The sequence below is a fragment of the Cavia porcellus genome, unplaced genomic scaffold, assembly GCF_034190915.1.
Source record: "Cavia porcellus strain 051 isolate PalLab524CR breed Dunkin Hartley unplaced genomic scaffold, mCavPor4.1 scaffold_49, whole genome shotgun sequence".
In the NCBI taxonomy this organism is placed as follows: domain Eukaryota; kingdom Metazoa; phylum Chordata; class Mammalia; order Rodentia; family Caviidae; genus Cavia; species Cavia porcellus.
In genome coordinates, this window is record NW_026947532.1 from 5,001,384 (window position 1) to 5,014,681 (window position 13,298).

Sequence of the window (13,298 nt, forward strand, 5' to 3'; positions counted from 1 at the left end):
AAACGATTCTCAGCCCTCAGTCCCCGGTGCACCTTTCCTGTCAGCTGGGTCCTGTCCAGAGCTGCATGTAGGAAACCCTCCCTCCTGACAGTGGCTCTGTGCATCTGTGACTGGATTGCTCAGCCGATGGCCTCCATTGGGGTCAGACGTGGAGCCCCAGCCACACAAGTGCTTCTGTCACCCGGGAAAGCAGGAGGGAGGCAGGGTGGGGCACCGCTGGGGACCAAGTAGCTTCTCCCCCATGCTTCTGATGGTCACCTGCCTCAGATGTCCTGGATCTACCCCTACTAAGTGCCTTGCTATGAGGCTTAGGCTGGCCTTGAACTCCCGGTGATCCTCCTGCCTCAGCCTCCCAAGTGCTGAATTGGAGGCAAACACAACCCCGCCAGGCTCACTTACCAGAGCTTTCATCATCTCAGAGGAAAACACACCACACATTTCATTGTCATGCCTTCCTCTCTGAGCCCTAGTGACCACCAGTCCCACACTCTGACACAGCTCCAGTCGCCTGGAAACCTGTGCAAGTGGAGTTGGAGTCCAGCATCTTCCGCTCAGTTGAATGCTTTTGAGGCTCACCTACTTCATATTGAGATCAGGACCCCCTTCCTCTTGCTGGCTGAGAAATATTCCATTGCCCAGGATCCAAGCTCCCTTACCCCTGGACCTGGCATCAGGCACCTGTGTCCTTCTCTCCTGAGACAGGCAGCACTCACCTGCTTTCTCGGCCTAGGAAGCCATGAATTTGGAGCCGAGGTTACACCTGCCAAGCAGCCTCCCGATATCCAGCGCATGGCAGGTGCTTGGGCATGAGTGTCTGGGACAGAGGGTCCCCCTCTACAGAAGGCCAGCTGTGGAGCTGGGGCCAACCCAACCACCTCCCCAGCCTCAGTTTCCACATCCCTGCAATGGGCGCATGGATCCTACTTCCCTTAAATCTGGTGATGACGCTGTGGCAGTGGATGCTTATGATCCAAGCCATTGGGAGGCTGAGGCAGAAGGACTGCAATTTTACGTCCTGCCTAAGCAACTTAGTGAGATTTTGTCTAAAAATAAAACAACAAAAAGCCTGCATGTGGAGCTGAATCCCCAGACCCTGCAGGTCAATGGCCAGTACTGGAAAGAAAATCCTGCTGACACCCACGATGAGCCCAGTGTTTGGCGGGAGACACTGCCCAGTGCCCTGCGGCCACTGCCCTTGACATCTGGCTGCTGTCCTTGATTGGGTGGCCTCGTCCTCATAGCCACCAGGGCTGTGTCCTGAGGAACACTAGGGGCCTGGCTGGGCTTGTGAGTCTGGGCAGGAGCCTGGCTGCCGGGCAGCTTCCACCATTTCTAGTCACCAGGAACTTTCTGGTTCTGTGCCCCCACTGCAGGGTTTAGGTACCCGTGTCTGTACGTATGTGCACATGTAGGTGTGCATTTGCTAGCCGTCTCAAACTAAATTCAAATGCATCTTTCCTATTCCTGGCCCAGCAGATACAAAGTAATCCTCCTGCCTCAGCCTCCGGAGTGCTGGGCTTCCAGGCATGCACCCTTATGCCTGCTCTCCTCCTTTATTCTAAGGGGAGCATCTGGCCTGCACTCGCCCTGCCTCCTAGAGGATTAGCAGGCCCCTGTCCCAGATGGCCCCCCTGCCTAGGAGACACAGCTGCGGGCCGTGCCCAGCAGGAGGTACAGGAAGAGGCTGAGGAGTCATGACCCAGGACCCAGCCCTGGGATGCCGTCGGAGCTGGCGTCCTCTTAGCTTGCGTTCTTTTAGTTGCAGGGACAGAATCCAAGTCATGTTCACTTAATTCGGCCCAGCAAGCTGCAGTCATGGCCTGTGCCCAGCTGAAGGATGTGACTTGGCGGACGTTTTGTTTAGCAGAAAAAGCAGCTCCTAGATCTCTAGCGTTAGATGAGTCACTAGGTGGACGTCCACTTCTAAATTCAAGTTTCCATCCCCGACTGGAGGGGCCGCGGTAGGAGGGGCCGCGGTCAACGCCCTCATCGGGACTGGGACTCCAGGGAAGCCTCAATGGGCCTTGCTTGGGCTAATCCCATTGGCCAGATGCCAGGAACATTAACATTGTGATTGGCCAGCCCGAGTCACATGACTACCAGGTGCCAAAAGGATGGAGGGCTGTGATTGGGCGCTGGCCAACATAGGGGTGCAGTCGCTGGAAAACAAGCCCCGATTTTCTGAAGGGCGGAAATAATGAGCAGGGGACCAGAAGCAGCTTCGTTCAGTGAACTGATCTCCCCGGGGGTTCCCGCCATCTCATAAACACCGTCCTTCATGACTGCGGCCCCCTCTGTTATGAAAGGTCACTGGGGCTATGGCCACTGTGGCCCTTCCGTCCCCCACCTCTGGCTGGGGGAACCTCAGCCAACCCCCAGCGCTCAGGAGCCAGCTGCAGAGGTGGGGCGCTGCCTCTGCCCCCCTGGTCTCCTCGGAAGTCCCCAGGCTCGGCCAGTGAGAAGAGCTGGCCAGCGGAGAGAGGGAAATCACTCCTCCGGGGCTTCCTGCATGGCGTGGTCTGAAAGCAAGACAGTAAAGTGACCAGATGTAAGAGCCCGAGCTCGGTGACTTCTGATCCGTGACTCTGCGTTACAGCCACGACCCAGGCAGCGCAGGAAACACTGACGGGGCCTTCTCTTGCCCTCTGTACCCTCTTCTCCTTCCTGAAGGAGAAAGCAGCAGGAGCTTTGAGACAAGCAACATCTCTATGGCCGTCATTGCCACCACCACCCCAGGACATCGAGGCCATTTCCAGGGATTGAAATTCTTGGCCACAGATCACAGCAGGGTTAAGCTCCTGGCTGGGCCCTGGTCTAACTGGCAGGCTTCAGCAGATGGTGGAGGCGGGGGAGATTGCAAGGGGGGGGGGCACGGCTTGTACCCGTGACAACCTGGGAAATTCCTTGCATGTCCCTCCGAGGAATAATCGGAAAGAATCAGCTCTTTGTCCACACGCTTCCCACCCACCCCAGGCCCCATTCCAGAAATCACTCCCTGGTTCAAAATGTCAAGACCGTGGCACCGACATTCTGGGGACCCCAGACACTCAGGGTCCCTCCTGGGCTGGGTTGGTGCATGGTGCTGGTGATTGTACAGCCTCCAGACCCTGCCTCACCGAAGGACTTGTTTCGTTATTTTGTTGAGCCTGGCCTTGCCATGCAGTTCAAGCCTGGACTTGAACTTACTGTGTAGCCCAGGCTGGCCTCAAACTCACCAAGATCCTACTGCCTCAGCCTCCAGGGTGCTGAGATTACAGGCCTGCACCACCAAACTCAGCCCAGTGTGCTGGTTTCTTATGGCTGTTGTTAAAAACAAAACAAAAACATAAAATTAGTGTTTAAAACAACACAAATAGCTGGGCACAAGTATTGTGTGCCTGTATTTCCAGTTACTTGGGAGGCTGAGGCAGGAGAGTTGCGAGTTCATTGCCAGCCTGGGCAATTTATTGAGTGAAAATAAAGGAGGAGGGAGCCAGGGATGTAACCAGAGGGTCAGCACTAGCCAAGCATCCTGGAGGCCTTAAGTCCCATCCCCAGGGCCACCTGGAAGCTCGCAGAATACTATCGGGGGTTCTGGAGGTAAGATGTCTGAAATGCACCTCCCAGCCCAGGAGGTGCCCCCCCCCCAGGGCCCAGCTTAGCTGTTCCCCGCGAATGCGAGGGGCCCCCTGTGTACTCTGTTTCCCACAGCACTGGGGATTGCACCCTGGGCTTCCCGCTGTGCCCCACCCCCAGCCATTTTACCCTGAGACAGGGTCTTGCTAGGTCCCTGAATTGCCTAGGCTGGGCTGCAACAGGGCGACCTTCCTGGCTCAGCATCCCAGAGTTGGGAGGCACGGTGCAGGCTGCCAACCCTGTCCTGTGCCCCTCCCAGCATCTCGGGTTCATCCTCCCAGAGCAGGGGCCCGGCGAGGCCCAGGGTGGGCGGGGAGAAGGCGGGAGCTTGGGGCGGCCTCTTCCACTGCGCCCGCCCCGCCCGTGGCCGACTACTGGTCTTTTCAGGCCGCCCGGGACGGTCACACGCGCTGTCCCGCCGAGCAGCAGCCGCGATGCCTCCCTCGGGCCTGGCGACGGTGGACAGCCGGGTGCTCCCCGCCTTCCTGCTGTGCAGCACGCTGCTGGTCATCAAGATGTACGTGGTGGCCGTCATCACGGGCCAAGTGAGGCTGCGGAAGAAGGTACGCGCGAGCCCGGCCGGCCGAGCCCGGGGCTCCTCCTGCTCAGCCCCTTGGGGGGCCCGGGCCGGGGCCTGGCGGGGTGCACGCCCGGCTTCAGCACGGGCGCCCCGTGAGCCTGGCTCTGCAGGACACCAGTGAGGCGCTGGCCCCGGGGTCCCGCAGATCCTGGAGGGGGGTTTTGGGGACCCAGTAATCCAACGCCTCCTGCCGACCTGGTGCCGACCGGGAGGCCCCAGTGCCAGCTTCTGGGTGCAGTGGAAACCGGCCCAGCGGGAATCGAGAGACTTTAAGTGGAAATTCCCATTCCGGCGACTGTCACCCGGGTGCCGGGTGAACCGGGGTCCCCGCAGGAAATCCCCCAACTCCGGCGGCGAGCCGAGCCAGCCGGAGGGCGGGCGGGCTGGGGACCAGCGAGCTGCAGCAGGATCGGGTGTGCGGGACCCCAGCCTCCGCGGCAGGCAGCGGCCCAGGCTCCGTGCGCTTCCCCACGCAGGTCTCGGGGAGCCCTTTCCGGAAAGGCGCACCTTTGTCGGCTCGCGCTTTCCAAGGCGAGGTGCGGCCACTTCTGCCCGCAGGGTGGGCCCCGGGGTGGAGACTTAGGCTGGACCAGCCCTGCTGCTCGCCCCGATGCCTGGAGGTCACTAACCCTGACCGCTGCCGGCAGTCTGGGACTGGGATGCCCTGCGCGGGCGGAGCTGTCTGTTCCCGCGCAGTCCTGGAAGCAGCTGAGACCTCTCATCTCCGGAGAGGCCACCTGGGGAGCACCCCAGCCAGGTGCGAGGTCAGGGGTAGCCTCCAGTGCTCCCACCTGCCTTGGGGGCCAGGTGCTAAGCGGCCGGCCAATTCCCTTGGACTAAAATTTAGAGACAGAAAGAAAGTGACCTGCTGGGCTGACTTTCTTTCGTTTTTCTTTTCTTTCTTTCTTTCTTTCTTTCTTTCTTTCTTTCTTTCTTTCTTTCTTTCTTTCTTTCTTTCTTTCTTTCTTTCTTTCTTTCTTTCTTTCTTTCTTTCTTCCTTCCTTCCTTCCTTCCTTCCTTCCTTTCTTTTTTTATTAGATAATCTCCCTACTAGTTCACGCTGGCCTTGAACTCACTATGTAGCCCAGGCTGGCCTTGAACTCACAGTGATCCTCCTGCCTCAGCTTCCTGAGAGCAGGGATGAAGTGCGTGGACCGCCATGCTTGGCTCCAAGCTGTACTTTTTTTAAGGTACCAGGGACTGAGGCCAAGCAGTAAGCTGCATCTGCAGTCCTTTCACTTTTTTTTTTGAGACAGGATATTGCTAAATTGCTAAATTGCCTAGGCTGGGCTAGAATTTATAATCTTCCTGTCTCAGCCTCCCAGAATGCTGAGATTATTGATGTGTGACACAACACCCAGTGCAAGCAAAATTATTGAGATGCCTCTGGCACCCCTGCTGGCCCTGCAGCTTCATCCCAGGCCCCTGTCCCTTGCTCCTGAGTTGGGAGCATCAAATGCACACAGCTTCTCCTGGCCCCAGGGCCTTTGTACATGCTGTTCCTGCAGCTGCCTGTGCTGTGGTTCCAGTTCCTCACTTCCCCTGGCTGATGTGGAAGCATCAGCTTTAATGAGGATCACAGGAGTGCATATGTGCCCAGCTTCTACCTTCTCTTTCTGAAAAGGAAGTTCTTGTGTCCCCTAGTCACAGGCTGATCCCCCTCCAGATGGAGAGCGGGACGGGGAGGGAGTTCACCAGAAGCCTGGACTCAGGAACCCTCCAGGGATGGAACAACAGGGCTGGCCATGCCTCTCCCGGTGGTAACGGGCACTGATGTGTTTCAGGCTTTTGCCAACCCTGAGGACGCTCTGAGGCACGGTGGCATCCAGTTCTGCCGGAGTGACCCGGACGTGGAGCGGTGTCTCAGGCAAGTATGGGCAGGCTGGGGGCCGTGATGTGCTGACCTGGCCGGGGCCTCTCCTGTGGGTCTTCTGAACCCAGGGCCTAGGATGGTGAGGTTCTCTGTGCTCTGCATCCCCTTAGGCTGTTTTAATGATTCATTGGGTAATTTTGTAGTTGTTGTTTTTTGAGACACGGTCTCCTGTGCAGCCCAGGCTGGCCTCGAATTCACGGGGATCCTCCTGCCTCAGCCTCCCGAGTGCTAGAATCACGGGTGTGCACCACTGTGCCTGGCCTGCTTAATTTTAGTCTTGGGAACTGAATTCAGGACCAGGACTGCCGGCTGCCTCCTTCTGTCATCCTCCATGGTTACCATCCAGTCTCTTTTCCTTCCACACAGGACCACAGAGTGGCCTGGGGCTGTAGCATTTGTGCAGGGGCCCACAGCAGCCTCGCCGGTCCCCTCTGCTGAGCTCTGCACCCTTGTCCCCTGCCTTCTGTGCAAGAAGGGAAACTGCAAGGCACCCTCTGCTGCCGTGCGCCCAGATGTGCTGCAGCTGTGTGAGGCCTCCTGGTCACTGCTGGCTCAATGGGAGGTCACAGGTGGGGTGGACACCTGCCCAGGCCACAGGGAGGGTGATGTCACATTTTCCTTTCCCCTTCCTTCCTTCTTTCTTCTTTTTCAGTACTGGGCATTAAACTCAGGGCCCTGGCCAGTCATGGTGGTACACTCCTGTAAGCCCAGAACTCAGGAGGCCGAGGCAGGAGGATCACCATGAATTTGAGGCCAGTCTGAACTACATAGTGAGACTTTGTCTCAAAAAAACAAAAAAACACATAAACCCAAGGTCTTCACTCTCACTCAGCTCCATCCCTAGCCCCTTTATGATGTTTTATTTTGAGACAGGATCACACTAACTAGCTCAGTTGCCCAGGCTGGGCTGGAACTTGCCACCCTCCTGCCTCAGCCTCTCAGAGAGCTGGGTTACAGGCCCACACCACCACGCCTGGTTTCATATTTTGCATTTTTTTTTTTTTTTTGTCTTTTTGAGACAAGGTCTCGCTATGTAGTCCAGGCTGGTCTTGAACTCCCAATGATCCTCCTGTCTCAGCCTCCCATGTGCTGGGATTACAGGCATGAGCCACCACGCCTGGCAACTTTGCATTTTTTTGTTCAGAGTAGAGTGGAAAATCTTCTCAAATGCATACCATGCCCCAGGCAGTTGAAAACTATTTTTCTTATTATAAAAGTCAGGGCAGACAATTTGGGTCACGCTGAAAGCAGAGCCGAAGGGGAAACCCCGCTGAGCCGAGCCCGGCTAGCATTTCCATCTCGCCTTTGTCTTCTGTGTAAACCTGATAAGGTCAGGTGTGTGAGACGGGAGGGAGCCAGGCCGAGGCTCTGATCTCCCCAAGTGAACATTTATTTCAGGCGAACTCCACCTGGCAAATATTACTCAAAACTCAAACAGTCCTTGGGTTGGGCTGTGGGGCAGGGTGCTGCCCTGGTATGTTTGAAACCCTGGGTTCCATCCGTCCTCAACACCAAGAAAGAAGATTTTATGGCCATGTGAAACTTGGTGTGGCAGCACACACCTATAACCCCAGCACTCGGGAGGCTGAGGCAGGAGGATCACCGTGCGTTTGAGGATATCCTGGGTGCCACAGTGATTTCAAGGCCAGATTGAATTACGCAGCTGGACACTTCCTTTAAGAAAAGCCCAGACAATGACTGTGTGAGCCAGGGGCAGTGACGCAAGCCTGAAATCCCAGCACTCAGGGAGGAGGCTGAGGCAGGAAGATAGAAAGTTTGAGCCCACCCTGTCTCAAGCATATCAGGAATTAAAAAGTGTAAGAAGGGGCTGGGGATGTAACTCAGTCTGAAGGCCCTGAATTTGGTACCTCGTAAGGCACACACAGCTGTGAGATCTGTCAGAAACTGATAATTGCAAAAGCAGGGTTAATACTAAAGATTTTTTTTTTTTTGAGACAAAGTCTCCTTATGTAGCCCAGGCAGGCCTCAAACCCATCCTCCTGCCTCAGCCTTCTGAAGCGCAAGGTCCTGAGTTCAATTCTCGGAACAAAGTCAGTGGTTTCCCCTGTGCTTGTCTGAGCCCCAGGCGGGGCTGCGGGAGCTTTGGCAGGGCATGTCCTGGCAGTGCCGCCTGCTCTGGGGCTCTTCCTCATGTACCTGCAGCAGCCCCACAGCCTCCCACCCCCCTGCACACAAGGCATGTGCCCAGAACCGGCTTTGTTAGTGTGTTTTGTTTTTGAGGCAGGGTCTCGCTCTGTAGCCCAGGCTGGCCTCAAACTGGAGGCAATCCTCCTGCCTCAGCCTCCAAGTGCTGGGATCACAGGTGTGGCCCACGCACCCGGCTGAGCACTCCTTATCTAACCCTGCTTTGGCTCTGCTCTGGGGAACTTTCGGGGGACCTACTATGTACAAGGCACAGCATGGCTTCCGGGGCTCCCCCTCTACCACCTGATCTCCCAGAACTCTGTGGGAAGTTGGGGTGCAGAGGAGCCTGGGAGAGCCTGCTGTCTGCAGAGCTGGATGGAGACAGAGAAGGGAGCCTGGGGGGAGAATTAGTTAAATATTAGAGCAAAGTTTCCCAGGCACTGGGGCCCCCTGGAAATCGCTTCCACACAGGAAGTTTTTACGCCTCAGTTCTCTGGTTCCAAAGCATAAATTCGCCCCGAAGCAGGACTCAGGCTGGGGAAACCAAGCCGGAGCAGGTCCGGGTGTACAGGGTGGAGCTGGCCGAGGCTGCTTGTCCAGAAGCGCAGGTCCTGGGGTGGAGGTGCGAATCACAACACCAATCACCACCCGTGGTAATCTGCAGCTTTGGCAGGGGGCCACCCCAGGGTCCCCAAGGGGGAAGGCGAGCATTAGACCCAAACTTTGGAGCACTTCTGAATGTCTAGACTGTGCAGTGTCCCGTTTCAGTTTCACTATGGAGCCCAGGCTGGCCTCAAACTCGAGGGGATCCTCCTGCCTCAGCTTCCCTGAGTGCCGGGACGACAGGTGTGCGCCACCTCCCCCCCCCCCCCCCCCCCCGCCCAACCAGGCACCTTTACTCTCTGGCTCCTGCTTTTGCCTCCGCAGGGCTGCTGCCCGCTGTGTCTGCCCGGATTCCAGGAAATGGGCCACGCGGGTGGGGAACGGGAAGGGTGGGGGGTGGGGAGAGCCCCTGACCCTGCCTGGCCCCGCCTCACCGTGGGTCCCCTTTTCTTCACCACTGTCACCTGCTACAGGAAGACGCAGCTGTGTTGCAACCTGTAGTGGGGGTGGGGAGGGGCGGGCGGGCGCTGAGCCTCGGGCGGCCGGGCAAGTCTGGTCCCGGCGACGCTTTGGGTGGCTTTTTCCTTAAAGAGGGGTTATTACAGATGACACCGCGCTGAGTGTCCGGGACGTGACTCCCTGCGCGTCTCAGGCCGCAGGGAGGGAGAGAAGCGAGTGTCCCGGGATGCACTGTGGCCCAGGCACCACGGTGGCTCAGGGAAGGAGGGAGAGGCCAGGCCACCCTCACAGGTGACACCCGAGCCTCGGGCCGCTGTGGCAGGAGCCAGGAAGCTCCGCCCCCCGGGGCTCTGCAGGCCCCTCCTCCTCCCCCTTCTCCTCCTCCAGCCAGGCTGCTGCTCCTCCTCCCTTCCTCTGGCGTCTGTTTGGCCAGGTGTCTGTGCCTCCTCTGTCACCGCAGCTGCCTAAACGTGGGCTCGCTCTTAAAAGGTCAGCCAGGTTCAGTGGTGCACACGTGTCATGCCAGCACCCAGGAGGCTGAAACAGGAGGATCACCCCACAAGTTGGAGGCGACCCTGGGCTACAGAGTGAGCTCAAGGCCAGTCTGGCCTGCACGAAGAGAGCTTGTCTCAAAAAGACAAAGAAACAAAGCTCAGGGAGAAGGCAGATGGGTGCTGGTCTCAGGGGACAGAGGGGAAGGGCCCCAGTGGGGAAGGCTGCTGGCTCCTACACACTGTCCTCCTACACACTCAACAGATTCCAGCTCCTTGTAGCATGCTGCACTGTAGCACAGGGTTCTCCCTGCCCTGTGAACGATGCATCGTGCCTTCCTGACCCAGGGTCTTTGCATGGCTAGCTCCAATCCCTGGAGCGCCCCCACAGCTGCCTGCTGGCTTCTCCCCACTCAGCCTGCAGCACAGCTGTCTCCTTCTCTGAGCGCCCCCACCCTGGTCACTGTGTGGAGGCCCTTACAGTGTTGGGTGCCACGTGCACCAGGCCCTGCTGTACTCTATCCTCCTCCCTCATTGTGGCCCACCCCTGATTTCTCTCCCCTTGGGCTGGAGGAGCAGGCCCTGTGCTGGCCATCTGAACACCTCTCACAGATGCCTGCACTCCCAGAAAGCCTCTGTCCAGGGCTCAGGCCCTGGCACTGTTCCTGTTTATCCCAGCACTAAAGAGGCAATGATGGCTTCAGGCATCTGCTCGGCTGGAGTTTGGGGCCCAGCTCCCCCCAGGCTGGGGTCACAGGAACACGGGCACTGAGCCTGGGCAGTGCAGGCGAGTTGCCCTCTCACTGCCCTGTTTACGTTTATCTCGCCGGGTTGTACACAGCTCCCCCAGTGCCTGCTCAACTGCTTTAAACAAAGCCACCAAGCCACAGGCAGGGGGTGGGGGGGTTAGCCAGGCCCACAGTCTGGGGTGATCCAGCCACATCACCCAGGCTGGCCTGGAACTCACAGCGATCCTCCTGCCTCAGCCTACCAAGCGCTGGGTTAAGTGTGCTGCCTCTGCATTTCAGCGGGGGCTCAGCCTCCCCAGCTCCACTGCCCCGGCTCTGCAACACAGGGACCGGGACGGAGCCGTGGGTGCCCAGTGGCCCGCGGACTCAGGGCAGAGTCCAGGCTCTGGGGTGGGCCGCTCTGACTGATGGCCCCCTTGCTCTTGCAGAGCCCACCGCAATGACATGGAGACCATCTACCCATTCCTCTTCCTGGGCCTCGTCTACTGCTTCCTGGGCCCCGCGCCCGCCGCCGCCTGGGCACACTTCCTGCTCTTCCTGCTGGGCCGCCTGCTGCACACTGTGGCCTACCTGGGCCAACTGCGCGCGCCCGTGCGCTCCGTGGCCTACACCGTGGCCCAGCTGCCCTGCGCCTCCATGGCCCTGCAGATCCTGTGGGAAGCGGCCCACCACCTGTGACCCGTGACTCTCAGCCACCAGACCCACAGGCCAGGGCGGGCTGTCCTGGCTCCCCGGCAGCCTCTGGGCCCAGGAGACTGTGTGTGTGTGTGTGTGTGTGTGTGTGAGTATGTCTGTCTGTCTGTTTGTCTGTCTATCTTGGGTTCCCGGATAAACTGGCCCATTGTCAGGACTGATAGAAAACCAAATCCCAGCCCTGGGGAGGCTGAGGCAGGAGGGTCACCTGGAGTTTGAGCCCAGCCTGGGACACCCGGTGAGATGGTGAGCAGAGACCAGCCTGGGCTGCATAGTAAGGCTGTCCAAGAAGAAAAAAAGGAAAAACTCTATCAATGGAAGAAGCAGAGTATGAAACTCACATTTTTGTCTTTCCCTGCCCAAGAGTCAGAAGAGTCAGGGGAGTCTTCATTCAGGGTTCCGAACCACCCAAGGCTGGCCTGGGATTCGCAGGCACTGTGGCAGCCTCTGGACAGAGTGGCGTCCCCTGAGGTCCCCAGCCTCTCCCCTGCTCTTCGTGGCACCTGCCCCTGGTACTGGGATGAGTCTGTGTCCTCCTCCCTAGGCTCCGGGCTGCAGGTGGGCACAATAGGTACAGAGTCCCCAACTACCAGGACGCCAGCTTCTGCCCCATGGGCTGCCTCGCGGGGGCTCTGTGTGTGTTTGTGTGCCCCAGATGCCCAGCTTGAGACCAGCACCCCATTAAGCAGCAAGGACTGTGCCCCAGCAGCCTCCTGTGGGCTCTGTGTTGCTGTCACCCTCGCCCAAGCTGCCCGATGCCCCCCGCATTTCTGCTGGGGTGCCTGGCGCCAGAGTGGCAGGACCCAGTCACCAACTGGATGCCAAGTCCCACAGTAACCAGTTGCTTCGGCCCTGGACCCGCCTCCTACCAGGGCCAGGGAGATGCTGCTCTGCAGGGGGACTCAGAACTGTGGCCAACTGTGCTTGAAACTGTGGAGATCCTCCTGCCTCAGCCTCCTGAATGGTGGGATGGCTGGTGTGTGCCGCCACGACCTGCACCAGCTCCGCTTTTACAATAAGGCCTGCCTGGGAGCTCAGACTGAGCACGGGCAGCTCACACGCAGGACCGCGGGGTTCACAACAAGTTTACGGTCCCTTTCTGACCCCCTGCTAACTCCACCAGATGGACCCACCTCTGGAGGACTACAGGGCTGAAGGGTGCTGGTCAGGGACGCCAGGCCTCACTGTTGGTCCTGTTAGCCAGGCGTGGTGGTCACCTGTAATTCCAGCCACTCTGGAGGCTGAGGCAGAAGAACGGTGAGTTCAAGCTGGAGGCATTTAGCAATATCCTGTACAGAAAATAAAAGTGTCGGGGATACAGTCAAATGCGAGGGCCTGGGGTCACCCGCAGTACTGCGGAAACAAGGGCCTGGGGAAGCTGGGGCTGGGGTGGAGCGCACTGGCCCTGCCTGCCTGGGGCCCTGGCCGCCCCCGCCCCCCCCCCCCCCGCGTGCCAGTGGGCTGGGGTCCGGCGCAGCAACGCTGCCCCCTGGTGGCTATGCGATGCCAGGCGGCCCCGGGGACAGCCACACCCCCGAATGCCTGGGGGCGTCGTCTGGCCGCCAGGGCACGGGGGGGGGGGGGGTGTAGGGCAGGTGCGCGGGTGGACCGCGGGTGCGGGGCGCCCCCTGCCGTCCCGAGCCCCAAGCGCGGGGCCTTCTTGGCACCCAGCGCCCGCTCCCCTGCTCCGCACCCCGCAGACCCCGCAGCTGGCCACCACCCCCTGACCGCGGTGTGGGCACCGGAAGTATGGGCCGTGGCTGCTGTGCAGGGGCTGGGCTGGGCTGGGGGCACCCAGTGCCCTGGTGCTTGGGACGTTCAGAGGTCCGGGGTGCGTGCAGCCGCGGGGGCCTCCGTTCACCTGCGCCGCCCGGATTTCAGGTTACGCGCCTGGGCGGGAGCCCCCGCGGCACCCCGGCCGGTCGCTGCCCGCAGCTTCGGCCTCTGGCGGCACAAGAGGCTTCGCATTGGCGCTGGCAGGAGCAGGCAGGGCCGTGGAGCAGAAGCAACCTTGGCTTCTGTCCTGACTCTTAGGAGTTTTTTTTTAAAAACAACAAGAATAAAAACTATGATACAGAATTTCAAGACAA

General features: G+C 59.1%; 1 protein-coding gene across 1 annotated transcript; it reads left to right on the forward strand.

Moving 5' to 3' along the window:
• The first annotated feature begins 3,957 nt into the window (after positions 1 to 3,957).
• Positions 3,958 to 13,298, forward strand: Ptges (prostaglandin E synthase). The gene is made up of 3 exons (XM_003470944.5): positions 3,958 to 4,178; positions 5,980 to 6,062; positions 10,944 to 13,298. Exons 1-3 carry the CDS (start codon positions 4,050 to 4,052, stop codon positions 11,191 to 11,193), a joined length of 462 nt encoding a protein of 153 aa, XP_003470992.1. The 5' UTR covers positions 3,958 to 4,049; the 3' UTR covers positions 11,194 to 13,298.

Bases quoted from the DNA above. Each gene is read 5' to 3' on its own strand.
- Ptges (XM_003470944.5), top strand. From the start codon at position 4,050: ATGCCTCCCTCGGGCCTGGCGACGGTGGACAGCCGGGTGCTCCCCGCC. The intron at 4,179-5,979 runs GTACGCGCGAGC...GATGTGTTTCAG, and splicing joins AAGTGAGGCTGCGGAAGAAG to GCTTTTGCCAACCCTGAGGA. The intron at 6,063-10,943 runs GCAAGTATGGGC...TTGCTCTTGCAG, and splicing joins GACGTGGAGCGGTGTCTCAG to AGCCCACCGCAATGACATGG.